A 27,519-nucleotide genomic window follows, 5' to 3' on the forward strand; every position below is an offset into this window, starting at 1 on the left:
GAATAAAATGGAACAGAGGTGCTTTTTGAACTGGGCATTTGAGATCTAGAAACATAAAGACACATATGTTATGTTATAAGAATTTAAAAATCGCATTACTACCCTGAAGCGTCTGAGCGCTGCAAAGTTACGACTACGAGTGTTAAGAAGGGGTAACAGGAAGTGCCAAGTCCTGAATAACCAGGTTTTTACCGCTTTCCTAAAAGCAAGGAGGCTGGGCCCTGTTTTTATACCGAGAGGAAGTAAGTTCCATGTTTTGGAAGCTTCAAGCACAATGCATTTTTCTCCCTATCGTACTTGTTTAAATTTAGGCACTACTAATAATTTTGCCTTTACTGACCGAAGATTTCTGGCAGGGAGATACTGTTGAAAACTCTGCTTCAAGAAGTCGGGACCAAGAGCATGAACTGCCTTGTAAGCTAGACATAGTGCCTTAACGGTAATTCTATGTTTAACGGGGCGTCATTGTAGAATTTTTTAGCTCTTTCGATACTGAGCAGAATTTAGGTATTTTCAACAAATTTCTAACTGCAGCATTTTGCAGGACCTGAAGTTTGTTAATATTGTACTTATGAGTGGTCAGCAGCAGACTATTGCTGTAATCAATCTTAGACCTGATTAGAGAGGTGACTAATGTCTTTTGCAGATTAGCTGGTATGAAAGGCAAAACTTTTTAAATTATTCTGAGAGTGTTAAACGTAGAGGAAGTAAGTTTGTTTACATGATCAGAGAAGTTGATTTTATTATCAATAATCACTCCCAGGTTTCAAGCATTTTCCACTGGAAGGGGGATGAGGCCCATATTCGCTGGCCAAGCTGACGGACCCCAAAAGGTTGCTTGTGGTCCAAAAAGTAAGACTTTAGTCTTTTCTGCATTTAATTTAAGGCAGTTATTCATCCAATCATGGACCGCCATCATGCAATCATTAAATTTACTTCCTGTGTCAGTGTCGTTTTTTCCTATTGAGACAACAATTTGAACATCATCGGCATAGGAAGTAAGCGAGAATCCAAAACTTCTTATTAGATCTGCTAATGGGGAGACATAAATCGTCAAAAGGGTGGGACTCTTATATAAACTAGGTTAGGATTATTGTTAAAAATCCCATCTAAGGTGTGACCTGCCAGATGAGTTGGTTCTTGAACCAAAGTTTGCACATGTGCGGCATTATCGGGATCAGAGCTCACCTCTAAATGATAATTGAAGTCTCCCATGACTGTATAGTTTGCTTCCAGGATAGCATTTTCCAGAACACAAGCTATTTCCTGCGGATAATCTTTTTTGGGGCTTAGTGGTCTGTATAGAACTATGCCCTTGAATGATTGTGGCTTATTGATTTCAATGGGAAATGATATCATTTCGCCAAAAGGGGATAGTGAGGGTTTGCAGCTGGATATAAGGTCTTCTCTAGAAATGACTGCAACTCCTCCTCCACTCTTATGTTCCTTGTCACATCTATAGATGTTAAAACCCTGTGGGAATGCTGCCTGTATATCTATATCGAAGGCAGCGTCAGCCCATCTTTCCGTAAGAAAAACAAGCGGGGTCGGTGCGTTTCCATAAATAAATGGAATTCACAGCTATGCTTTATTAAGGATCTAGTGTTTAGCAGTACAGAGGATACATGTTTATTTTATTGGCATCTTTATTGGATTCCTTTGATATTTTATTTTCCTGTTTTTCCTGATATTTGTTCCTTGTTTTTTCACTAACAGCGATGGAAGCTCTTCTATGTAGATGGAAATCGGTCTCAGTAAAAAGCTTTCTAGGTTTGGCCATTACCTTTAGGTCACAAGATAGGCAATGCCTAACAGAGTTGACCTTTTAAAGAGAGCAGTCTATATTAGTGCAGTTTTCCCTTTTGCCTTTATTCAGTGCTATAATGGTTTCTCTGTTGAGAAGCCCAGTATGAAAACGACCAGGGTCTCGGGCCCAGGGCGCAGACGGACGCAGACGGGCTTGCCTGGCGCGCCTGCTGCGCACCGGGTTTTCCATTGTTTTTAAGGGAACTCCCCACAAGTATGAGTAGAACAGAAGCTGGACTGCTAACTGCCAAGAATGGTGGCCAGCAGAGATCAAAGTAGGTCAACGCTCTCTCCGCACAATCGGGAACACCCGCGGCAGACCGGAGAGGCAGGGATTAAACAATAAAATCAGTTAAGTACTATGGCAACGTTAAAATTAATAAGGCAGCATTAAAATTATTTAAAATTATGATAGGTCGCTAAAACACAAATCAGCGCCTTACTTGCACATTTACATTGTATTACATTCCGTACATCTGTGACTCAGCATTAGCACAAATTGACAAAACACTAATGGGATCACTAATCCAAAGAGTAATATAAGCATGCACAAAATAGAATATAATTTTAGTATCAAAAAATAAATGAAACTAGCTGTCCAAACTTCTTGGACAGCCCAAAACAAAATAAAACAAGCATTGGCAATGCCAGTAGGTCTGGCTTTAAAATAATGTTGCATGGTACTGTGAAGCATTACAAGTAAAAAGCATGGGAATAGATATGCATTTGTGTGGAAGCAAAGAACTGTAAAATAATATAGGTATAGGTTAAATGTTCAGGCGACAGTTCCACTGTCAAAGCCAGCCCTAAAAATTGATGTAGGTTAATGACTGCCCTCCTATTTGTGCTGCTGCAAGAGAAAAACAATATTAAGCATCTAGTTATTTAAGACACTTTAATAGCATTCCAATGTCATGTGTGCTCTTGAAAGTTTAAGTTTAGGCAGCTGGATAAATGAACAAGATTACCACAGCTGGTGACGGACAAGCACCTTTGTGGAAGCACACAAGTTCTGCCAAATCAAAACATGTACTTCTGGCTCCCAATATGTGGGTGAACCTTAAGTCCCTTTTTAATGATGCTCACATAATTGTCTGGCGACAGTTGCGCTGTGAAACCAGACCGTAACCAGCTTTCTGCACTGAACAATACAATTATTGGATGAGGGACCCTTGAAAAGGCGGAAAGCTGGGAAACAACTTTGAGTTACGCTATATCTTTAGTCTTCTCTCGAACCTGGATTACCCTCTAAATAGCCTGAAGCACTAGAAAGAGACATATGGATTGGATGAAGAACATTCTTCTTCTATGAACTATTTTGGTCCAATGCCTCTCCACATAAAGGAATGGAAATAATCTCATGACTCTGTAATAGAAATAATTTCAGGATTCAGAATCCTGCAAAGGTTAGAATTTAAAGACTACAGACGATGTTTGAATAAATATCTACTAGTCAGACTGGGAACTGCAACAGCTACAAAAAGCAACTATGTTCTGGGGAGGGGCAACTACACAACTGCATATATACTTAGTATTGTGGAGGTGACTACTAACATTCTGAGCCTCAGCTCTGACCCCACCAGTCATTACATAAACCACCATCCTTTTGAGGAATAAATATCAAGTCATAAATGGAGGGTACGGAAAATACCCAAGAATGACACCTATATACACATACCGCCTGTATAAATCGGAATGGTGGCTACTTTGGTATGAAAGAGTATCAGACTGGAAACTTTCCCTGTGACATCGGCAACGGTGGTGTGGGCTCCAATGCAAACAACGAAAATGCCTCCCTCCCTCTACCCCCCCAAGTTTAGTGATAAAACACAGCCACAGTTTTGTGTCCCAGTGCAGCAGAAATACATTCAAGAACAAAACAATGCTATTTCTCTGAGCTATCGCGACCCAAAAGTACCTAATATAGTAACAAAGTACTCAGCTGAAGTTTGTATCATTTGTATCATGAAGCTGCGAAAAGACCACTTCTGTTGTGTACACATTTTTCTACATGTCTTTAATGTTGTCCTACTGGGTTCAAGTTTAATGGAGGCCACAAAAGTCTAGTTGGTCAAATGTGATTAATAAAAGAATGTGTTGAAACCTGTACAACTTCACTTACAAAACAGTTCTCGGCATCTTCCAGGCTATCTAAAACACAGATAAGAGGCAGGGCTGGCATGAGTTCTAAGATCTGTCAGATGAAAATGTATTCATACCACTTACACGCTAGAGGAGGTGAACCAGTGGTCGGCGCTTTCTCAGTCTAATTTGTACTCTGCCCTGAAACACAAGGTGAGACTCAACAAACCACTACCTTTCAAAAGGATCTAAAACCCTACCTGCTGTGAGAGTGTGAATGCAAGGTCCTCAGTACTGAGATGCCTTGTTAGGTTTTAGCTCACCCTAATTCGTATTTGAATGCGTGTACGGAGCTGGAGTCACTGAGACGAGCTATGAGTAGAAGAGGGGTGTCACACTTAGGCAGGACTGCTCACGACCTCTTAAAATATCGTCTTGAAGTTTCTTGCAATCCTGTTAGCTGTCAAGCAGGACAGCTGCTTTATCAGGTCTACCTACATATATTACAAGAAACCTGTCAAAAGAATGTGTTAGTGGTTATAGTTTATTACAATTAGAGCAAACCGGTTCCTTTATCAGAGGCCATGACAGAGAGTCTATGTATTTAACAAATATAGAATCTCAAAGCTGATGAAAAGGGGTACGCAATACGGGGAAAGTGGCCCTACTAGAGAGGAATGCTTTGATAAGCATTACATTCACCCAAGCAAACAGAGGTTTCAGTGAATTCTACACAAATAAATGCTCACTCACAAGAAAATACAGACGAGGTTGTGAGTCTCTTGTATCTTTTGATAAAAGGAAAAAGGAAAAGTGTCTGTGTTAGCTATACCAGCAAGCTGAAAATATCAGCGGCACTACTGTGCATGCTGGGGCTTCTGATGTATCTCAAGATGGGACAGGTTTCAGAGTTGCACAGAGGAGTTTTTCAGAAAGTTTGAGTTCCAGACGCTGAACATTATATCACACAAGTGGAAATCTGATCTGATGACTCATGTATCTCAAGTAGTTCTTACCCCAGGACTGCTGGAGGCTCTGCTCACCAACAATCTCCAAGCCACTGCTTGGGAAAAAGCAAAAAGCAAAAAGCAAATCACCAGTTCCCACGTCGGACTGTTGTTAAACAGAGAAACTATGGAACTGCAAAAGCTACACACTATCACACCCTCCTTGCTTCATTTATGAACAATAAATACGTGGGCACAGTACAACGGCTGCAGTACTGTTAAATTTACAAATGAAAAATGTATTTTCAAAGGAGAAAAACAATAATGGAATAAAAGAAATTAGATGGAACATCATCAGCATAAGGTATAACTAGTTTGGTTGCAGAGCTCCAATCGGGGCATGGCACTTTCCGTGTAATCTGGTGAGTTGAAGTCTACCTACTCAAAGAAGGTTTACAATGGATCAACACTGCTATATAGACTCTTTGTCTATAAAGAACAAGGGCACCCAAAGGAGATCGGTCAGGGACCTTGGGTAATGATTCGCTACAGGAGACAGTGGTCCCTGAGAAATAAAGAATATTTAAATACAATGAATATAGCCTCAATCAGTGCTATATTTGTGCCAGTGTCCAGCCGGACAGGGCATCTTTAATAAATGATATTTCAGCAATAATACATCGGATGTAAGTCAAATAACAGTGGGATACAAGCCTGTATCCAAGGACGTACAAATCAAATAAACAGTGAAGTACAAAAAGGCTCAGGCAGTTTAACAGTTGTTTCTATTAGTAGATACTTTGATAGCGAAACAACTGGTATACAAGGGGTCACCTTCACAGAAAATTATATACAATAAATAGTTTGTGTAAGGCTGACAACTGTGTCGACGGCGTTTCAATCCTTATCAAGGGGATATTGGATCATCATCAGGACAAACAATCATATTGCCCGAATAAAATTGCCTCAGATAACGTGTTGTTACGAAAACGAACAAGGAACCTCGCGGTGACAATAAAAAATTTTTTAAAAGGGCTATGCCCCGGGGATGGGGTCCCCGGGGCAAATTACGGCCTGGGGAAGGGGGCCACGCGGCCCCCTTCCCGTTTAAAAAAATCTAAATTGGGGGCAGGCCCTGGGGGATGGGGTCCCCAGGGCCAAAAAAAAAAAGAAAAAGAAGGGGGGGCTACACAGGCCCCCTTCTTAAAAAAAAAAAAAAAAAAACGGGATCGGGAGGAGGCCACGCCCCCTCCTTTCATCACTCTGCAAACGCGCCCCTTGGCGCGTTTGCAGAGGGGGAACGAATTCCCCTTCAATACTGGGGGTCCCTGGGGGCCAACTAGCCCACCAGGAACCTCCAGTATGCGCCAGGGAGCTGCGTTGCAGAGAGGTGTAATGAGGCCATGCCCCTTTTTACACCTCTCTGCAACGCAGCTCCCTGGCGCTTACTGGGGGTACCTGGTGGGCTAGTTGGCCACCAGGGGACCTCAGGATTCAAGGGGACTTAATCTACCAACTTAAAACGCGCCACGGGGCGCGTTTGCACAATGGTGAAGGTAGGGGACGGGGCCTGAGGTGATACTGTGCAAACACGCCCTGTAGTGCGTGTTAAGTTGGGCTAATCATTCCTCTTCAATCCAGAGGTCCCCTAGGGGACAATTAGCCTATCAGGTACCTCCACTAAGCGCCACGGAGCTGTGTTGCAGAGTGTTGTAAAAAGGGGCGTGGCCTCTGAATACCTCTCTGCAATGCAGCTCCCTGGCGCATACTGGAGGTACCTGGTGGGCTAGTTGGCCCCCAGGGGACCTCAGGATTGAAGAGGAATTAATTCCCCAACTTAAAACGCGCCACAGGGCGTGTTTGCACACGTCACCTCAGGCCCCTCCCCCTTCCTTCACCATTGTACATATATTCCTCTAAAATCAGCCGAACTACGAATTCCGATTTACTCACCTGTAATCAGGAGAGAACCCAGTGCTGCATCTTTTAGCCCAGCACTGACCCTGAAAAGTAATTCTAAGCGTACTTACCAGTAACTTGTATTTCCTTCCATAGGAATCCATTGTGTGGTTTTCAACAGAAAATTTTCTAAGTGTCCATTTTTAAAATGTACAAATATTCCTCTAAAATCAGCCGAACTACGAATTCCGATTTACTCACCTGTTATCAGGAGAGAACCCAGGGCTGCATCTTTTAGCCCAGCACTGACCTTGAAAAGTAATTCTAAGCGTACTTACCAGTAACTTGTATTTCCTTCCATAGGAATCCATTGTGTGGTTTTCAACAGAAAATTTTCTAAGTGTCTATTTTCACAAACTAAAAATATTCCTAAAAAATCGTCTGTATGACTTTAACACATTCTTTCAACTGTTTACAGGAGGTTGGCCAGTGCTGGATCCAGGATCCACCACTGAGTAAGAAAAAAGTAACGATAACACTACTTACCTGCTAAGTGAATTTTCTGCCATAGGATAACATTGGTGATTCTATGGGAAAAAGTTTCTAAGTGTCAACTTTTAAAATACAATAATATTCCGTCAAAATCACTACTGTAACCAAAGCGCTTTTACACAACTGTTTACAGGAGATGTCCAAGGACTGAATCTAGGATCCAGTCTTGTGGTTAGAAAAGTAATCCATAAAGTAACTAATTGCATTTAACTAGAAATTCACATTGAGCTCAATGTTGCTTTGTGTTTGAAATTGTGTTGCCCATTGCAACAACTGTAACTACTGTACTTAAAAAGTCTGTTGCCTATTTGCCAAGTATTTAAACTAAAGTAATTCATTCTGAGAAAGTATATTTTGTATTGTAATGTATAATCTAATGTATAATGTAATTAAAAAAATATATCTAAAAATAAATAGTTTTAAAAATGTAGTAAATCAGTATCAAAAAAATCAGTATAACAATTAATACATTAAAAATTGTCATTTAGAAAACCTTTGGAATTCACTGAAAAAACCATAGGTTTCAGGCCTGATATAGTTAGGAATTAGCATTTAAAAAACCTTTGAAATTCACTGAAAAAAACATAGGTTTCAGGGGCGTTATAGTTAGGAATTGGCATTTAAAAAAACCTTAGAAATTCACTGAAAAAAACATAGGTTTCAGGGGCGTTATAGTTAGCTGGACATTTCCCTCGTACAAAACCCTAGAAATTCCCCTGTTATAGTTAGTTCAGCTAACTATAACTCGCGCCCCCGCAATGCACTGCTGATGACGTCACATATTACATCACTCATGACATGGTCAGTGACATCACTGATGACATCTGAAATGACATCACTGATGACGTCATCCATGTGATAAATTAGTGCATCTTCTCACAACCTTTGATATACTCAATGAAAATTTCAGACATCCATTCTCAAAACCATAGATACTCCAATACCAATAACTACATACCCACTCATAGACTCTTAGATCTACACACACATCCACTCACTCACCTGTACAGTCACTCATACTTACAGTCACTCAGTACAGGACTATCATATGCATTTATACACCTACATCGACACTCACACACCACCAATCATCCATAGAGGTACTCTCACACCTAGTCCGTCATGCAAATAATTAATCACACTCCCATTTACTCACCTATGCAGTTATACACACACAAGTTCACTTACTCATAAAAATAGTACCACATTCTTACGCTCTCCTACAATCACTGATACAAGCACACACTCATCCATACAGCCACTCTCACAATCACACACTCTCACATATACCCACTTATATACTCTTACACACATATATACTGCCTTTCACATATGTAGTTACTCACACATGTACCACTGAGATATACATTCAATCACTAACACACCCATACATACACTCACCCAACCATACAGTCCATCACAGATGCACTCTTAAAACCATGCACCCAGAATCACCCATTCACACATGTATGCACAGAGTCACACACACCCCACCCACACAAACACTCAGGCACCCAAACAGATACTCAGACAACCAATCAATAACCCATAGAGACACTCATATAGCTATTCACAAAGCCATGCAGCCGCTTATACACCAACAGACAGACAGATACAAACATTCACACAGTTTAGTCACTAGTCTGCAGTAAGATACGTTTAATGACTCACTTATACAGTCAGTCACGCACCTACTAAATCATCCATTCACACACTTATACACCCACTCATTCTTCCATTGGTTTTTCCCTATATATATATTAAACATATTTAAAATTTACAGAAACACACACTCACTGGATGACGTCATCAGTGATGTCATCAGTGATGTCATTTCAGATGTCATCAGTGATGTCATCAGTGATGTCATCAGTGATGTCACTGACCATGTCATGAGTGATGTAATATGTGACGTAATCAGCAGTGCATTGCGGGGGCGTGAGTTATAGTTAGCTGAACTAACTATAACAGGGGAATTTCTAGGGTTTTGTACGAGGGAAATGTCCAGCTAACTATAACGCCCCTGAAACCTATGGTTTTTTCAGTGAATTTCTAAGGTTTTTTTAAATGCCAATTCCTAACTATAACGCCCCTGAAACCTATGGTTTTTTCAGTGAATATACATATAAATACACACACAGAGGCATATATCAGATTGTGTAGCTACTGTATTTAACTCTACATAATGAAAGCCTTGAATGTGCTCCAACATATATTTCAGGGAACTTACAGTCAATGGCGTATGTGAATGGCAAATAAAGAAATAATGTAAAACTAACGACAAGCAATTCTACAAATGGCCTGCACATTGCTGGTAGGTTCTGTGCACACGAGCAGCTCCCAGCTGAACACTGGCGAGGGTGAGCATCAGCCGGCGGTGTCATTGGGTGTGTGGGGTTGTATTTAATCTTGGAGGAGGATTGATTGCCTGAAGAAACACCAGCTCCATAATGAAAGTGCGGGACCTCTCACTAATGCAACATGCATTATTTATGCGTGAGCCTTATTTAACTACATCCCGCTCCCCACTAGTTCACGCACACCAATGCCCCATTAGCCATTGCTCTTTTCCCTTCATCCTTCATTAATGAAAATCAATAACACACCAACTTCGGCGCAAAACACAGCTTACACTAGGAGTCTACAGCACCACCCAAAGCCTGCCCTGCACCGGTGCAGCCCAGCACAGCCAGCTTCCGAGGGTCGAGGACCAGTGAAGTTACTACTGTGCGCATCCTTGGCTCCCCGCTTCGGCGCCACCAAACACACCCCTTATACTTTGGAAAACACCCACCTTCCACAGGGAAACGCACACTGTATTTCAAATACTCATGTTTTTATTTTTTTATTTTTGAGCACTGTTAGAAATTACATATTTTGGGACTAGTTAACACTACATACATGAAAGGTATGTAAAACCTCATGTTTTAAAAGGACGTCCTGCGCTCAAACACATTCTTATACTGAATAAAATGTTTATAACTGAGGGTGGCTGATTTAATTGTCAATGTTCCTATTTTGAATGTCTAGAAAGGCAAATAACACCGACATATACATTGTCGCTTCCTTACCATCTGCACATGCTGTTAAGAAATTTACTGTTGACAAAGGTTTGCATTGCTGAAACTCACCTGAGCCCATATTCTGCGACACATAACCTTTCTAGCTCTGCCTTAATCACTATTCCAGGAAACGGAAAGCCGCTTAGAACACCCTTTCGGCGTACGCGTTGGCGCTAAAGTTGTCATTCGGCGGCGCAGAGGATGTTCGCAATGGAGTGCGCCACACGCAGGTCTTGGCAGCCTTACCTGGGAAGCCCCCTTGTACCATTGCTGACTCCGTGGGCACCTCACGCTATCTGCATTCCTGACAAACACGCGCCGCTGTGCGCAGCTCCGGTGCTCATCACCCACCGCAGCCCCGCGCGCCTTCCTTCTGACGACCTTGGGCCTGTTTTCTGGGGATTTTTCCTCTTTAAGGGTAACGCTCTTGTCTGCGACGCAATCAATGTGGCTAATTCGGAGCTCCTCGCCAGCTGCGCTTCGCTTCCGCCAGCAGGGGGGCGAGCCTATAAAAGTGCGCAGACGGGAGCACGCCGCTGGCTCGCAGCATCCGACCAGTCGCTCGCTGCTGCCGCGCCGGGACTAGCTCGCCCTGCTCGCATCAGAATGACATCTCCATCCAGAAACAGCAATTGATTTAAACTCACACTTGCGACGGATGAGACCGCGGCTCGGGGGATCTGATATGGTATCGAAATGCAGCGGCCCAGGAGCCGGGACTCAGATGGCTAGCTCTGATGCGAATTCTAACCTCGTATGAGGTTGAAATAAATAATAAGCGATCTCTATCGCTACCAGGGTAATTATCTTAAGTAAAATATGAAATGCTGCCACTGTTTCTTCAGCATTACAATTCTCTTTCAGGACCGTAATTAGCTGAAAGATGCAAACAATTAAAAGGCATGCAGTGCAGGTCATGCATTTTCAATTTGTTTTGGTGCTTTGGCAATTCTAATTAAATCACCTTTTAATTTTCGGGTTTAATGAATGGTCCCGTTTCCATTACACTTATCTTGTTTTGTGGTCTTAGATGTTGTTTATGAGAAACCAAAGAGACTTGGTGAAGGGGATCAGTTACATAAACATACAGAGCAATGTCAAAACCAATAGGCATGGGTTTAAGGCGGTAATACATGAACACACGCGCATGCAATAATTATGTTTTCACATGATAGCACATCAACGCCAGACCCTTCGAGCATGGAGGTGGAATGCTATGTTATGAGGATTTGCATAGCACGCTGATGAACCTGAGGGGTACCCAGGCGCTAGAGTAGATGGGTAGGCCAATCGTGCTCCTAGTTGAATAACCCGGATGTTAGTTTCTTGCTGGACTCGAGTAGGGATGTGGAGGTTCTGAGGTGGTGTGGAAGGTCATTCCAGGATTTGGCCGTGATGCAGGAGAAATAGCGTACTCCTCTTTGCTCTTGAGGATGTTGCGTGAGATGGAGTGTGGCTGAGCACAGTTGCCTGGTGGGTTGGTGGAAGTTGATGCAGTGGTTGAGGCAGGTAGGTTCGACGTTGTGTAGGGCTTTTTTGCGTGGGTGAGCAGTTTGAATTGGCATGGGTTCTGGATTTGTAGCCAGTGTAGCTCTCCGAGGTGAGGGTGTGATGTGTGCTCTGTGGGGGATGTTGAGAATGAGTCTGGCGGCGGCGTTCTGGGTGGTCTGGAGTCTTTGCAGCAGAGTGCGTTGCTGTAGTCTAGTGAGCTGGTGATGAGGGTCGGAGTGACAGTGCACCGAGTGTCAGTGGAGGGCCATTAGCGTTTGTGGCAATGATAAAGGGAATGGTATTGTACCATTGGTGGAGGTATCATACTTGGTGGTAGTCATAGTGGTGGTATTGGTAGTGGTGGAGGAATTGATGGAGGTACTGGTTGCTGTTGTATCAACAGTGAGGAGGGTATTACTAATGCTACTGGCTGTCGTGAACCTGAGGTTAGTTCCATTGTGGTGGTGGTATAAGAGGTCATGTGGTAGGTAGTGGTATTAGTGGTCTTGTTGGTATTGCTGTAGTTGCTGGTATTGTTGGTGTGGTATTGGTTGTAGTATGGCAGTGATGATGTTTATGATGGTTTCGGTGGCAGTAGTAGTGATTGTAGTTGGATTAGAGGTACTGGTGATGTTGGCCTAAGACGTGGTGGTATTGATGGAGGTGGCAACAATGCTTCTGCTAGCGACAGTGTTTGTGGTGGTATTGGTGGCATTTCCGGTGGTGGTGCTGTGGTTGTATAATGGTGGTGTACTGCTGGGATTGGTAGTGGTGGTATTGGAGGCAATGGCATTGGTGAAACATTGGTTGGGGGTGATATTGTTGATGGTATTGGTTACGGAAGTATTGGTTGTGGTGTTATTGGTGGTGTTACTAGCAGCTATACTTCTGGTGGTGGTACTGGTGTTGTATTGATGGCATCGATATTAATACTAGTGTAATCTGTGTTGGCATTATTATAGGTGATATTGGCAGTGGAATTTGTGGTGGTGGCTGTATTATTTGGGGTACTGGTGGTGTGCGGTAATTGTAGTGTGAGGTAAAGGGAGTGGTAATTGTTTTGGTGATGGTAGTGATGGCAGTGGTATTAATGGTGATATTAGTGGTGGAATTGGTATTGTTGTGGTGAAGTGGTAGCTAGTGCACTAAAGTACATATGTTGCACCTGCCATATAACAACTCCACTGTTCATAACAGGCAGAACCTGAAAATGATACTCGCTATCCTGTTTCATGAAATGCAACACTTAGATCAGGAAGAGAAAAATACAATCACCACATTCACAGTCACTAAACAACCCAAAACGCCTTTACCACACAGATACAGTGCTCCAGCACTTCGATTATAGGTGGTGCTGTAATTAAAACCTCCAACGTAGGGCACAGGAGCACCTGTGTTCCTATTAGAGGTTGCACAGTAATTTTTGTGAGGTGAAACCCTCATAGGGCTTTCCTGAATGGCAAGGTTCTCAGTGGGGGCCTCTGTTGAGGCTCCACCCCATAATTTCCCCATACAGAACATGTGTCAAGACAGAACAAGTGCCCCCCAAAAGGTATGCCACAGGAGGAGGAAGAGACCTCCCTCGTTTCCCCTGCAGGTGAGATAATCCCTGGCAGCTGCGAGCATCATTCCAGTGCAGCGACTGGCCACACAGCCCCTTCATACGCTTGGAATTGTGAACGCGGGGCAACGGCCAAATCCCCCAGGGTCGACTCACCCTTGATGCTTCCTGCAGATCGGGGAAGGCTGCTTCACATCGGGAGCCTGCGCCGCCTCCCTCAGTTTACACTGGACTCCTGGAGGTGGAGCCGAGCAGACGTGCTAAGCTGCTCCTGGCTACCAGGCAACGCGTTGTTGCGCGAAGGAGGCACTGAAGTCCCTCCGCTTGCCATCTGAGGAAGTCCTCTCCGTCGGCGTCCCAACTGTGTCAGCGTCTGCAGGGTCGGGCCTTCCAACATGCAGGCCGGTGTGGCTTGACTTTGCCGGGATCCGGGCAGACTTGGTCCCTTCCCTGGGGTTGCCTTCGCTGGTGTGGCACCTTTCCCTCCCTGGAGAGCGCACAGGCAGTGCAGTGCACGCACTTTACTGCAGGATGAGTCCACGCCTTGGGATCAGGCCATCCAAAGCAAAGTGCTCCACATGCGCTATCTTCATAAACCAGGAAGCTGAGCAGCGCTTCACCATGTGCTCCAGACCTGAGACCCAGGGAACATTTCAATGTGCCAAGGGGATGAGCCACGCGCTGGTCCTATAGTTATAAGTAGCACTCACACGCGCTAACTGCAGGCACCAGTTTACGTCACGAGTCGCAAGCCTTGAAGCCGGTCTGACGTGGCATCCTTAGTGCACCAGGAGTCAACACGAATCAAAAAAGAGGTCGACAAAAGTCAAAAATATCAGTCAAAAAGTTACTGGAGGTACTGCTCTCTCCGGATCTGGGCTGGCTGGTGCGGAAAAAGAAAAAAATAATGTCAGCGGGTAAGGGTGTCATCTAAGTAGATACCACAACGTCATTCCGGGGACCACGATGACGTACGCGGACTCGACCGATGCCACCTATCGATGCGCAGGGGTACTGCTACGAAAAAATTTCTCTGGATCAAGTCCGACGCCTGGGGGTAATTCTAAGGTAAGCAATCTATAACTTATAGTCTCTTTCAGATCATACCCTTTAACTGTGCCCAGAATGAAGCTTTGCTGGGTTAGAGCCAAAATAAACAACAAAACATCAGATAACTTTGCCCCCGAGGGGTCAATCGGCAGTGCGCCGCACCAAGCCACAAACTTGACCCAACAACCGGAGTATAACTGTCTTTGTCGAGGGACACCTGGCTGCAAAGATGGCATTAACCACCTCCGGAGGAAGGTCGAAACTGTTCAGCTGAAGCAGCTCAATCTCCAAGCTTGAAGGTGGAGATTGTGAATGTCTGGGTGCCAGCCTGATGGGAGGACAGATGCTCATGCCTAGAAGTTCTGGATACCATATAATCCATGCCCAGTCCTGGTCAACCAAAATGACTCGTGCCCAGTAGGTTCAGATCTTCTTCTGGGCTGAGTTCTGAAGAGCTATTGGCGGGAAGGCATACATGCATCATGAGTTCCATCCTAGGAGGTATAGTGGAGACGGAGGTCCAGGTACACACATTGCTATGTTAGCATAAGCGTCTTAGAAGTTAAAACGCCATCTTGCCACTTTTGCTGCTTTTGCACACGACACTGCGGATAGATGTTATTATATGTAAAATGCTTGCTTGCCTTTTCTTCACATGAGAACGGTCTGTTGTTCACATCCCTAGACGTGCACCGCGGCTTTGGTCTGAACATTGTGTGCAGAAACATTCAGGGCCATCAAACAATGTATGCTTTTGAATTCAGGTTGATCGGGCCACGCTCTAGCCTTAACACGCACACAGCTGCAAATATCTGAAACTCGAGCGCCTTTAATATTGCAGTTTGCATGCATGAGATACTCACTTTGGAGAAGACTTTTTCCAGACACAGAGCAAAACTGATCCTGTGATGTGATTCACCTAAGCTGATATTTACGGTATGGGGTTCCCCATTCAAACCTAGAGACCTTCTATTGGTCTAATAATACTAGCTTACTAGCGAAGGGAGGGTGGTTGTATTCCACTATCTTTTGTAACATGATTTCTCCCTTCATTTTCTATGGTATCGTAACAATGCTGATGGTTTTATTCTTAATCATTTGTCTGTTTATGTTAGCCAAAGTACTGCATCTTAGGACACGTAGTTTATAAAATAAACATGTTAAACTTTACTGTGTCTCTGATTACTCTTGTTGTGGACTGATATGAGAATAATAACGAACAGTTATTTCTACTCCCCATCATTCCTGAGAGTTCTCTAAGTCGCATGTTCTGGGTTGTCTAATCAGTGGTAGCTTCGAGATGATACGGAGAGCGAATGAGACACTGATGCTAGTCGGATAGGGGTTCTGGGTACTGAGGTGAGTTTTTGGTACACCGCAATTCACTGAGGTCCTCGTTTCCTGCGCATAGTTCTGTGCATGAGCAGAATCCCTGCAACAGAGGAATGTGTCTTCTAGCAAGAGACGCCTTGCAAACTCCAACGTATGTATTTGCTGACATTGCATGTTCTTGGCGGTAGCGATTAGACTAACCCAAAATTCTGCTCATTCACAAAAGAGACATTGCTCCACTTACGGGTGCAATTACCACTTGTGATCCACTTGGCATTGATGACAGAGCTCGTCCGCCCTGACATTCAAACTCTTGCCAGGTGGTCACCACCAGAAAAACTCCTTGGTGGTACAGCCATTCCCATTGCCTCTTGGCAAAGGGTCTACGACCCCCACCAGTCCTGTTTATTGCAACACTATTACCAGCCTCCCCTTGATGGGTGGAAGGAAGGCTTTCAATGCCAAGTGGATTGATCTTGGCTCTAGGAAGTTTGATATGGAGCTGGGACTCTGCCAGAGACCAATGGCCTCTCATCTCCACCTCTCTCAGGTGGCCGCCCTAACTCAGAAGTGACCATCGGTCACCACTGTCAGGTCTGGCTGGGGTAGGAAGAGGTGTCTGCTGCTGATCCATTTGCTGTCCAGAAACCAACCCTGCAAATCTTTTGCAGTCAACTCCAAAATCTGGACGTGGTTGGAGAGGTCTTTTTGATGTCGGACCCACTGAAACTGCAAATCCAACTGCAGATCTTGCATATGCCACATAGTGTGTTTGACCAGGAGGATTCAGAAGGCCATTATTCCCAGCAGCCTTAAGAGTCAACCTCATTGAAATCCAGGACAGAGGTTGAAGAATCAGAATCATAGCCTGAATTGGACTCTTCTTTCTGGGGAAAAAGATACAAAAATGAACCATGTCCAGAAAGGCTCGATGAAGGCAAGCATCTGAGGAGGAGCCAGGTGTGACTTCAGCATGCTGAGGGTGAAACTCAAGGAATACAGCAGGTTTACCATAGTCTGGAAGTAAATGATGACTGCCTGGAGTGAGCCCGCCTTCAACAGCCATTCATTAAGTCAGAGGAAGACTGCGACCCGACCCCTGACCTCTGAAGATGTGCTGCTACCACCACCATCACTTTCATGAACACCTGAGGCGCATAAGGAGACCAAAGGAGGCACAGCAAACTGAAAATGCTGGGCCCCCAGTAAACCACAGGAAGAACCCATGGATCTACAGGATGGGTGTATGGAAAGAGGCCTCCAGCAGATGATATACTGCCATCATCCAGTCTCCAGGGTCAACAGCAGACAAGACCAGGGCTCTGGTCAGCATTTTTAATTTGACTTTAATAGTAAGGGGCTAAGGAGGGGGGGGGGGGGGGGTGGGTAGATCTAACATAGTACGAATGCCTCAGTCCTTCTTCTGCACCAAAAAGTAGCCGGTGCAGGCACCCTCTCAATAGCCCCTCTGACCAAAAAGGCTTGTGCTTCCTGCCGTAAGGCTGACGGTGGACCTCCATCAGTTGTTTCACGAATGCTGGAAGGTGTGGCAGAGTGGCAATGAAGGGTAGGTTTTAACCCCTTCAGACAATTTGAAGGCACAACCAGTCTGATGTTATGGCCCACCAACCTGGTAGAAATTGTTGCATTCTGCTGCCACCTAGGTGGCTGAGCTTCTCTACGGGCAGGCTATAGCGGTTTGGCAGGTGCGTTCAGTGCGCTGACCTCCTGAATGGAGAGTAAAGTACTACAGGACCCTGCTTATAAAAAGCTCTGTGAGCAATACCTATGGCCTTGAACATAACACAATTGTTCACCAGGAGGCAACGTAAAGCTCTACAGAAGTGGGAAACTGGATAACTATTTGGCAAGCCAGACGAAACCTTAACTTCCTAGTTTTTGACCTATTGTAAATGAATCCGATATTTTGAAGGTAGGCCCAAGGACAAGACGTAGAAATAACCCAGTAGAGAGTGAAGGATTGCCTGGACAACTAACCAGTGAGCATACACTGGCAGAAAATGGAGAGCTTTGCGAATCATGTAAAATAGAAAAATCATGTTGCTCAAATTGCAATGATTTGCTTCTCCAAGTGAATATCGATGCCAATGAGAATGACCACAAAATGACAATGACCACATTTTTCGCTAAGTAGGAGGAGCTTATAACTCCTTAGACCACCATGGAGGCATCTGCATGATGGACATGGTGAGAAGCTGAGTTTCATCCTCATTTAACAGGCAATGTCTGTGCATTCAATGAGCTCCAAAACAAGACAGGGATGAAAATTAGCAGCCACAGAAGATTTATGACCCACAGAGACTACAATTAGAGCGTCATATGCCTATGGCATTAAAGCGAGGTCAACATTTTGGATCAGTTTAACCAGTGGGGAGAAGTAGATAGCAAATAACATAAGGCTCAGGTTCAAACCCTGAGAAACCCCACACTACTCTACTCTACAGGTTACCACCTATTATCTGAAAAACTGGGGTAGAGATGGACAGTTTCAGTCCTGTTGAATAGAATAGAGGTGAGCAACTTTAAGTCTTTCAGCTGAACACCCATTGCCGGCAGTCTCTACAGTAAGATAGTGTAGATGTAGGATACTCTGTCAAAAGCAACACTGAGGTCTAGCAGCACCAACAAAGCACTAGAACCTCAACTGGTGAGACACTAGAGCACCGACCACAGCATTCAAAATGGAGGGGCTAAAAGAACGGGACTAAAGATGGGGAGCTTTCCTGCTTGTTACTTCCACTTAAATACTAAGAAGAGCAGAGTGCATCAAGTAGCGAAAGAAAATGACCTACGACCTTGCTCACACCCAGGCATAATGCGCTGCAGGGGCAAGATTTTACACAGTAGTCTAGTCTGTGAAGGGTATACAATCCCAACAATTGCTGCACGTTTACTCTTTACACACCGACTCATCACTATGCACGCACTACCTTGACCCTCATTAGACCCCCACCCCACACACCCGCATGCACCATCCGGCAGTCCTAAAAGATCTCCGACAAAGAGACCCTTCGGGGGACCCGTGGGGAATTGCAGCGCCGGCCCCACGAGGAGCAAACGCCCGATGATGAAACATGACACTCCTTGGGGTGTGTGAGGGCAACAGAGGACTACATGTGTCCCTTCACTTCACTGGTGGGTCCCTCTCACCTAGGATTTCTTTCCCTTTTCCTTTTCTTCTTTCAATTTTCCTTTTTAATCAATAGGTGACTTTTTGCACCTCGATGCAATGGTGACTAATTGCACCTTGCTATAGGAACAGTATCCCCCCTTTGGTTTTGATATTGGCATATGGAGCATGGATACTGGACCTTTATTGGCTCCTGGGTCCCCCTCTTTGTTTATATTTCTACTAAATAAAATACACTTTAACGTGAAGGTAGAAAAAACTAGTAGTTTATAATAGAATAAAGTTCTAGAAATGCTTCAGTGTTAATAAAATGTAATTGTCTGAACACACAGGAACAACGATTGCCCCCACACACAAAAACTCAATTGTCACACAAACTCATAAAACTTGACAGGGGAGGGAATCCTAGGATACCACTATAATATCTTCAGCTGTTTCCTAAATTGTAGCAGGGTTAGGGTGGTCCTGAAGTATTATGGAAAGTATTTCCAGATACTGGGTGCATTTACTTGAGAAGGCCTTTTGCATTCACTACTTATAGGCACCATTTAAACATTTTGCTTGCTCCCTTTTGCAAGAAAAATGATATTTTCGGAAAGCATTTTTTGCAAAGGTAACAAATGTTGAAAGTTCAAAATGTCTGTCATCTTCCTGCATTTCTATTATAAATAGTTTTAGCAGGAGAGTTTTCTTGAACCACTAGAATATTTTTTTCTAAAATAAAGAAAAAAAAGTAGGGTTTGGTGTTACTTATTTGTAGCCTTGTGATTTTCACCCATTCTTTTTATTAGACTAACTTCACTAATGTTGAACAGTTGACAAAAATTATTTCGTTTGAAAAGTTTCAGGAACAGGACAAACGTAAATTTCAATCCCCCTAATTCTTTGACGCAGGCTACAAAATCTTTTTTTTTTTTTTTTCAATCCACTATGAATTCTATTTACAAAGAAGCATACATTGGCTAGGCTTCTTTACCATTTGTTATACAACTTGTATTTTCTTTCAGAATTCACCATTGGCGAGAAAAGACAATTTAAGATAACTGTCCTTGCCCTGGGACACAAGAAATGAATCTTCAATCCCAACACATTTTACAAGCATATCTGCATAACATTTCTGTGACTACTATATAAATCCGCATAGTAAGAGCAGGAGAATTCCTTTAAGCTTGCACAGCATTATGCTCTGATATCTAATTAACAAGAATTAATGACATTAGCATTTTAAAACCTCGACGACATGCTCGTCCAATGAGTCATTAATTCCCCCTCAGGAACGTACAAGTTGTTAAAAACCTACTCCATGATGCAGTAAATAAAATTATATTTAACTGAGGTCCAACCAGCACAACACACTGACTTCACAGTTCCACTCAGATCAGCATTACAAAAAAGGAAAACGATTCATAGATCAATTGTTTATAAAAGCTAATAGCAAGTGCTACAGAATGGGAGCAATCGAAACCCCCATAATCTGTATGGTGTTGACAAACCTCCTAAAATGTAGGCATTCTAAATTGGGGATAAAAACTGCCATGCAGAGTCACCTTTATGTAAATTGCAAATATCATCTAATAGATAGATAGATAGATAGATAGATAGATAGATATCTGCAATATATAAATACAGAGAGAGGAGGAGTAAGGGGTTGGTATGGGTAGATAAGAGGAGGTGATAAGAAGGTAATAGATGAGCTAAACAAAAGGGACAAATTAAAAAAGACTTTTTGATAGCTATTTGATGGTGTTCATAATTAATAGAATTCATCATTACCAAAGCAGCAGTATCTCATGCTTAATTTGTACTTTAAAACTTTACTTAACATATGACTGCACTCAATGTGTGGATGCAGCATTCTCGTTTTCTATGACAGTTATACTGAATGTAATGCATTTTACTTATTGTGATTCCGAATACCACTCTTTTTGAAACAAAAACATTTTTAAAACTAAGACGCAATATAATTTGCATTTTCCATATAGATAGAAGATGACAATTAATATTAGATTACAGAAATTAGATTTTTGTTTAAAAACAACAATTCAAAGCTGCAAAAAAATGTATTTAATGGCGTATGTTATTTTGTGTCAACATTGATACGTATGGCCCTGGCAAGCTCTAAATTGCAATTGCACCTTCTAAATAGCTTGTGTACGCTCTTTAAGGGGTTAACAATATGGAGATGTTCATTTATTGTTAATTGTACAAAAATAAAGAATCGAAGGGCAACAAAAAGCAAAGGTGAATTTGTGCTCACCTGGTGTAAAATGATAGTCCTCATCAGTGGAATCCTCACCCTCATCCACTTCTATGGATGGAACACTTGAGGGTCGGGTATACGGCGGCGGGAGCTTCATAGGCGGTGGTGGGCCCCCAACAACCGGACTCATTCGCTGGAAGTCAAGGCAAAGACAAAAACACTCAGTTCCACAAAATAAAGAGGAGCACAGGTTCTTTGTCACCACCTTCTGCTGACAGGCAGTTTTGTAGCAGACATTTTCACTAATGGCGAATATTTGGGTACAACATACTACATACAGATTGTGACCGCATGATGCGATGTGACAAAAATGAGCAGCAATTGCCACATTGTCCGTGCCATTTGTGATTATTCATACAGATCGAGAACTTTCAAAGCACATAAGTGCACAAGTGGTGTCTTAATGTAAGTAACAGCGGTGACAACTCTATTACATCATGCTAATACATTTGTATTACATTGTAATCATTTGAGCATTAGCTAAAAGAAGAAAACACATTTTTTCTATTAAAAATAAATAAAGGAGGAGGAAGCACAACATTGCTGATTGAGGTAGGACATCTGAAAATCTGACAGAGGCAGCATCATCCTGCCAAATTCTGGCACTCATACCCCAATTAAATCTCAAAACCGGAGTACACACAAGGATCAGGCTAACAACCATTGGAAGCCCACCATAAATCGACACATGCTTCATAAAATAGATTGAACCTGAGCACCGAATGCACTGCGCTATCACACGGTCTGGTCGCCAGCCTCGGAATGGCCAAGATTAAAACATTGAGGATGAAAAACAGAAAATCGCGCCATCTTCATCACGGAGTGGACCATTAGCAGCAGACAACTGATTGTGTAATAAAAAGGGAATTACCTCGCAGAAATGAAGACACTGAACGTAATACGAGAGCTGCATGCCAAGAAGAAGGGGAAGGAGGAAGCTTCAGCAGAGGAGAAGGAACAGCAGCTCCTGTTCGGATCCCTAGCTCAGACTTTCTGTAGCATGCCTGAGACAGGCTCTATGAATACCGCAAATGCATGCCCAATTACGGTTCTAATAACACAAACCACTAATAGCGAGATGCACTTTAGGACGAGTGCAGATAAGATGCCATTACACTGTGAGAGCTTGTAATGAATTCTCGCTCGTTCCGGCAAAGAACATTTGCCATTTGGGGCCTAAAACAGGCATGCAACATTTTGAAATAGTGATATCCAATGAGAGCAGCTCTTCCGTCCCTACATAATATGGAAAATTGCTGAATTGGTATCAGAAAGTTCACTCTGAATTTCATGCATGGAAATGACCTGTAGATAAGTGCAGGGCCAACATCACACTATGCAAACACAACTGAGATATTAGAATGCAAGACAGCACCCCCCGTTTCAGGGATTTTTCATGCTATTTTGTTATGAAATGGTCTTTAAAACTGCATTCAGTAATCCGAGTTCCCATGTACAAGCAGAACATGGCCATCGTCACTGATAAGGTCCGATTCCTGAATTACTGTTTGTTTCTTTGGTGCAGGTTTAAGGAAACCAATCAGGCACTCTCAGAGTTCAGTATTTCTATCACTTAGGAGAAAATCAAAAGGTCGAATATCCTATAGAAATTGTCATTTACCTGTAGTCCTGGTTCTACATCATAGAAATAGTCATTGAAATCATACATGCTCAAATAATTCCCAGCTGCGTGCGGTAACCTTACAACACGTATCAATTTATGTATGTCCATATATCAATAAATACAGTGAAAAGTCAAACATAAAGGCACGCTGCGCAGCACCATGAAGACGTCTACTATGGAAACATTTTCTGAACTTTACAGTCTGTAGTGCAAAAAAACACTTTCTCAAAGCAATGTTGCAGAAGGTAAGGCCCAAATTGCTACTGGCTTGTCTGAATAATGAAGTAAAGTGCAGGCTTGCATCACAGGAGTCAAGGAAACATCCTATCACTTTAAGAGCAGAGGAACTTCTACTACCCATGATGCTTTGTACTGATGGCTGCTTCACAGAGTCAGTTCTGCTTAACGTCAGTAGTGTAGGTTTGGAATGGGTTTTAAAAGATTTCCTTTTAAACCTCTAAAACAACCTGGGAAAGAGACGGTTGCTCATGATATTAATGAAGAGTCTCTATGACGCTAAATCAGGACTACAAACAAGCAACTATATTTTTCTACAACTGAAGCTCTTGGTTGATAGTCATAAAGAATAACTTACTTACCCTCAGTAATGCCTTATCTGGTAGAGACAGGATCTAGTTGCGGATTCCATGCCTTTGAATTCTCCCCAGGTGCCAAACACGATCCTGTTTTTTTGTTTTTTTAACAGCAGTACCTTTGCGCGTCGGTAGAGGGCGTCGAGCAACACCGTAGCGACGTCATCTATCGGATGTGACGTCGGTGGAGTCCATATAAGCGCTGACGTCCTTTTCAGCCTTGACTATTTTCCGTGCCAAAAACGCAGAGCCACTCATAGAAACTGCCTATAGAATCATCCTGTCCAAAAAGAAACACCCTTATGTCAAAACAACTACGAAAGCCAAATGAAAGGCATTAGAAGGGATCTTGTAGACCAAAGAAACAACCAGTTTGCAGAACAGGAAGGATGGGAGGGTTGTTAAGGAATCTGCAGTTAGATCATGTCTGTACCAGATAAGGCTTTACTGAAGCTAAGTAACTTATTCATCTGATATAAACATCTAGCCGCAGCTTCCTTACATTTGAATTAGATATCAAACAATACCATCCCCGGAGGAGGTCTGAGAACTGTTCCCACTTAAGATCCCTCCATCCCAGCTAAGTCCAGGCGTGAGTCAACGACGGACAGGTGCTTGATCGATGTTTTCTAGAGCGGGGCCTCATTGACTGGAGCTGGTGCCGAGTGAGGTGAGGTCTAGTCCTCGTACTGCACGGATGTCCTATACATTCTGTAGATACAGAGGATCAGAATAAGTCAACAAGGGTACGACAAACCCAACTTGTATGTATATTTAATTTTGGAAATTGATTTTCACGTTGAAAGTATTGCAGTAGCAAAGAAATCTACGCTGGAGAAGGTGACCGGCTACACAGACCTCGCTAGCGCTAGCAGCGCTTTTTGGATGCTTTCTCGAATTTTAAAATTCCCGTTTTGTATTTCATTTTATTTGTGTAATTTGTACCTTGTTTTTAATAGTACTGACCTCCCTGGCCTCATTCTTGCACTATAGAACCCCCCTGGGGACCATCTACACCGCCTTTGGCGGGTCCGGGATCACGGGGAATCGGGGGCCACGATTTTGAGCGCCATTTTGCTTTGGGCTGGGGCACTCTCGCGTAATCTCGCGAGATCTTGCCCTTTGGAGCCTACTTGAGGCAGCGAGTGGTGAGAGGTCAGCCTGGAGAAGGTGACCGGCTACACAGACCTCGCTAGCGCTAGCAGCGCTTTTTGGATGCTTTCTCGAATTTTAAAATTCCCGTTTTGTATTTCATTTTATTTGTGTAATTTGTACCTTGTTTTTAATAGTACTGACCTCCCTGGCCTCATTCTTGCACTATAGAACCCCCCTGGGGACCATCTACACCGCCTTTGGCGGGTCCGGGATCACGGGGAATCGGGGGCCACGATTTTGAGCGCCATTTTGCTTTGGGCTGGGGCACTCTCGCGTAATCTCGCGAGATCTTGCCCTTTGGAGCCTACTTGAGCCTCTTTCGGTCGCGCAGCGGTGACGCGCAGCGGTGCGCCTTCATCGCGCCTGAGTCCAGCCAGAGTCCTGCCCGTCTGCGCTCGTCAGCGCTAAGGCAGGGCTAGGGCGGGGGACTCTGGACCTCTCAGGATGATATCAGCTGAGAACCTGCGTCTTTTACGCCACCAGGTATGTGACTGCTGCCCCGGCTCCCTGGATCCTCTCAGTGGTCCCTTTCAATGCCCCACTTGTCTTTTTAAACTCCCTACACCAATGTGTATTAATAGTCTCCAGTGGAGGCCCTCGGTGGCCACTCAACCAACTTTTACCATAGGCACAGTTAATCAATCCATCCTCAAAGTTATGCATCTGAATGTCAGATCTTTGTCTTGTCACTCCCAAGAAGTCCTTTCGCTGATTTCTGATGATAATCCGGATATTTTTTTCTTTACGGAAACTTGGCTGCACGACCAGTCCGTGGCGGTCATTAATCTAGCCCTTCCTGCAGGCTACATTATGCACTCTCTCCCTCGCAAGACCAGAGGTGGCGGCATTGCAGTTGCAGTAAAATCTTGCTACCCCTGCATATGGAAACCTATCGCCATAGCCGGTTGCGAGAGTGCTCTATTTAGCATCTCAGTGAACCCCCATTTTACCTTCACGGGACTTCTAATTTACAGACCTCCTGGGCCTGAGGCCGCCTTCCGTCAAAGCCTTCCGGAGGTAATTTCTTCCTTAGCTTTAAAATCTGCTAATTTTACGATTGTCGGCGACCTCAATCTGCATATGGACGCGCCACTTTCCAACTCGATCCTTAGCCTGCTTGCTGATCTTGAGGCGTTCCAACTGATTCAAATGGTACAATCCTCTACTCATATAGGTGGCCATCTATTGGATCCTGTTTTGACAAACCTTTCTACGAATATTTCAGTGCTCCATCCCAGACCCATGGCATGGACTGACCACCATCTCATTGAATTTCGTATTACAACCTCCTGCTCTCCATCTAAAAACAATCCCTCAGCCAGTCTTAGACGCCCTTGGAGAAACTTAAATCTAGAGCATTTCCATCAGCTCTTGATGAAATTTCATCCCCTACCCCCCTCTGAAGTCTCCCGCGGCTATGACTGCTTTTGCGAGTGGCTAAATAACGCATTGGATTCACTTATTCCGGCTAAGTGGAGTAAGACCAGATCTAGCCCTTCTAACCCCTGGTATAATGATTCACTCACAACTCTTAAAATCTCCTGTAAAAAGGCAGAACGCGCGTGGCGTAAAACCTATGATACTGACCTCAAGGCAGCCTATAGGGCTTGCACTAGAGTGTATCATCGGGCCATATGTGCGGCCAGGGCGGCTTTTTACTCCCAGGAGATCAAGAATAGCATTAATCCCACCAAGATCATTTTCAGGATATGTAAGGACCTTACCAGTAAAAGGACTGATACTGCTGCCCTTCAACCCTCTATGACGCATTGTGAGGATTTAGCCTCATTTTTTGTCGAAAAGGTGGAGGCTATCTATAAGTCATTTGCCCAGCTTCCTATTGTAGAGACTAGCCATACGTCACTGGTTCATAAACCATTACTGATTATTCCTAGTCCGACCTTGGATGAATTCTCTGCCTTGACGATCAAAGTTAAATCCGGCTCCCCGGATGATCCCATGAGACCATCTCAATTCCGGGAATTCGCTGAAGGCTGCTTTCCTGCTCTTCATGGTCTCATTAATTTGTCCTTCAGCACGGGTAGTGTCCCTAAAGCTTGGAAACAGGCGACGGTTATTCCAATTCTTAAAAAACCCGCCCTCGATCCCACCAAGCCCGAACACTACCGACCTATCTCCCTTCTGCCCTGGCCTGCTAAATTAGCTGAAGCTCATGCTAACGCTATTTTATCTTCTCACTTGCAGGAAGCTAATATATTGGACAATTCCCAAAATGGGTTTCGTGCTGGCCACAGCACAGAAACTGCCCTCCTGGCTGTGGTGGAACACATCAGGCAGCTGCTAGATCGGGGTCAGACGGCGGCACTGATCCTGTTGGATCTCAGTGCCGCCTTCGATACGGTGTCTCACCAGATTCTTTTACACCGCCTGATGGAAGCAGGAGTGGGAGAGGTGGCACTTGAGTGGTTTCGCTCTTTTCTTAAAGATCGAGCCTTTAAGGTTTCCACACCCCCTTTTGTTTCTGCTTCACGCCCCATACTCCAGGGTGTTCCCCAAGGGTCGGCCCTGAGCCCTACCTTGTTTAACCTATATGTTCAGCCATTAGCGAAGGTAGCCCATAGTTTTGGTCTCTCCTTAGTGTCATACGCCGATGACACGCAGCTGGCGGTGGCTCTTAATGGTGACCACAACATGGATGCCCCCACCTTTCAGTCAGCTTTAAAAGCTGTGGCTGGCTGGATGGCGAACAATCGACTCCAACTGAATGCCTCTAAGACCGAGGTTATTATTTTTGGTAGGGATAGTGAATTATGGGGAGATCAGTGGTGGCCTTCCGATCTTGGCCCCGTTCCCTCCCCTGTAACTGAGGTTAGAAACCTTGGGGTGTGGTTCGACCATAAGCTTTCTTTTATTTCCCACACAAAACGTGTGGCTGGTACCTGTTTTGGTACCCTGCAGTGTCTCCGACCTATTTTTAAGTTCTTCGATGCGGA

General features: G+C 43.9%; 1 protein-coding gene across 12 annotated transcripts in view; it reads right to left on the minus strand.

Annotated features, from left to right (window-relative positions):
* The window catches only part of PATJ (PATJ crumbs cell polarity complex component), a 1,359,209-nt gene that overhangs the window by 618,093 nt on the left and 713,597 nt on the right, over positions 1–27,519 (minus strand). For all 12 annotated transcript variants that reach the window (XM_085602445.1, XM_085602441.1, XM_085602446.1 and 9 more), the window contains one exon: positions 21,191–21,326. In XM_085602445.1, coding sequence (XP_085458571.1) covers positions 21,191–21,326 — 136 coding nt within the window. The remainder of the gene's footprint in view (positions 1–21,190; positions 21,327–27,519) is intronic.

The sequence above is a fragment of the Triturus cristatus genome, chromosome 4_2 (genome assembly GCF_964204655.1).
Source record: "Triturus cristatus chromosome 4_2, aTriCri1.1, whole genome shotgun sequence".
Classification (NCBI taxonomy): Eukaryota; Metazoa; Chordata; class Amphibia; order Caudata; family Salamandridae; genus Triturus; species Triturus cristatus.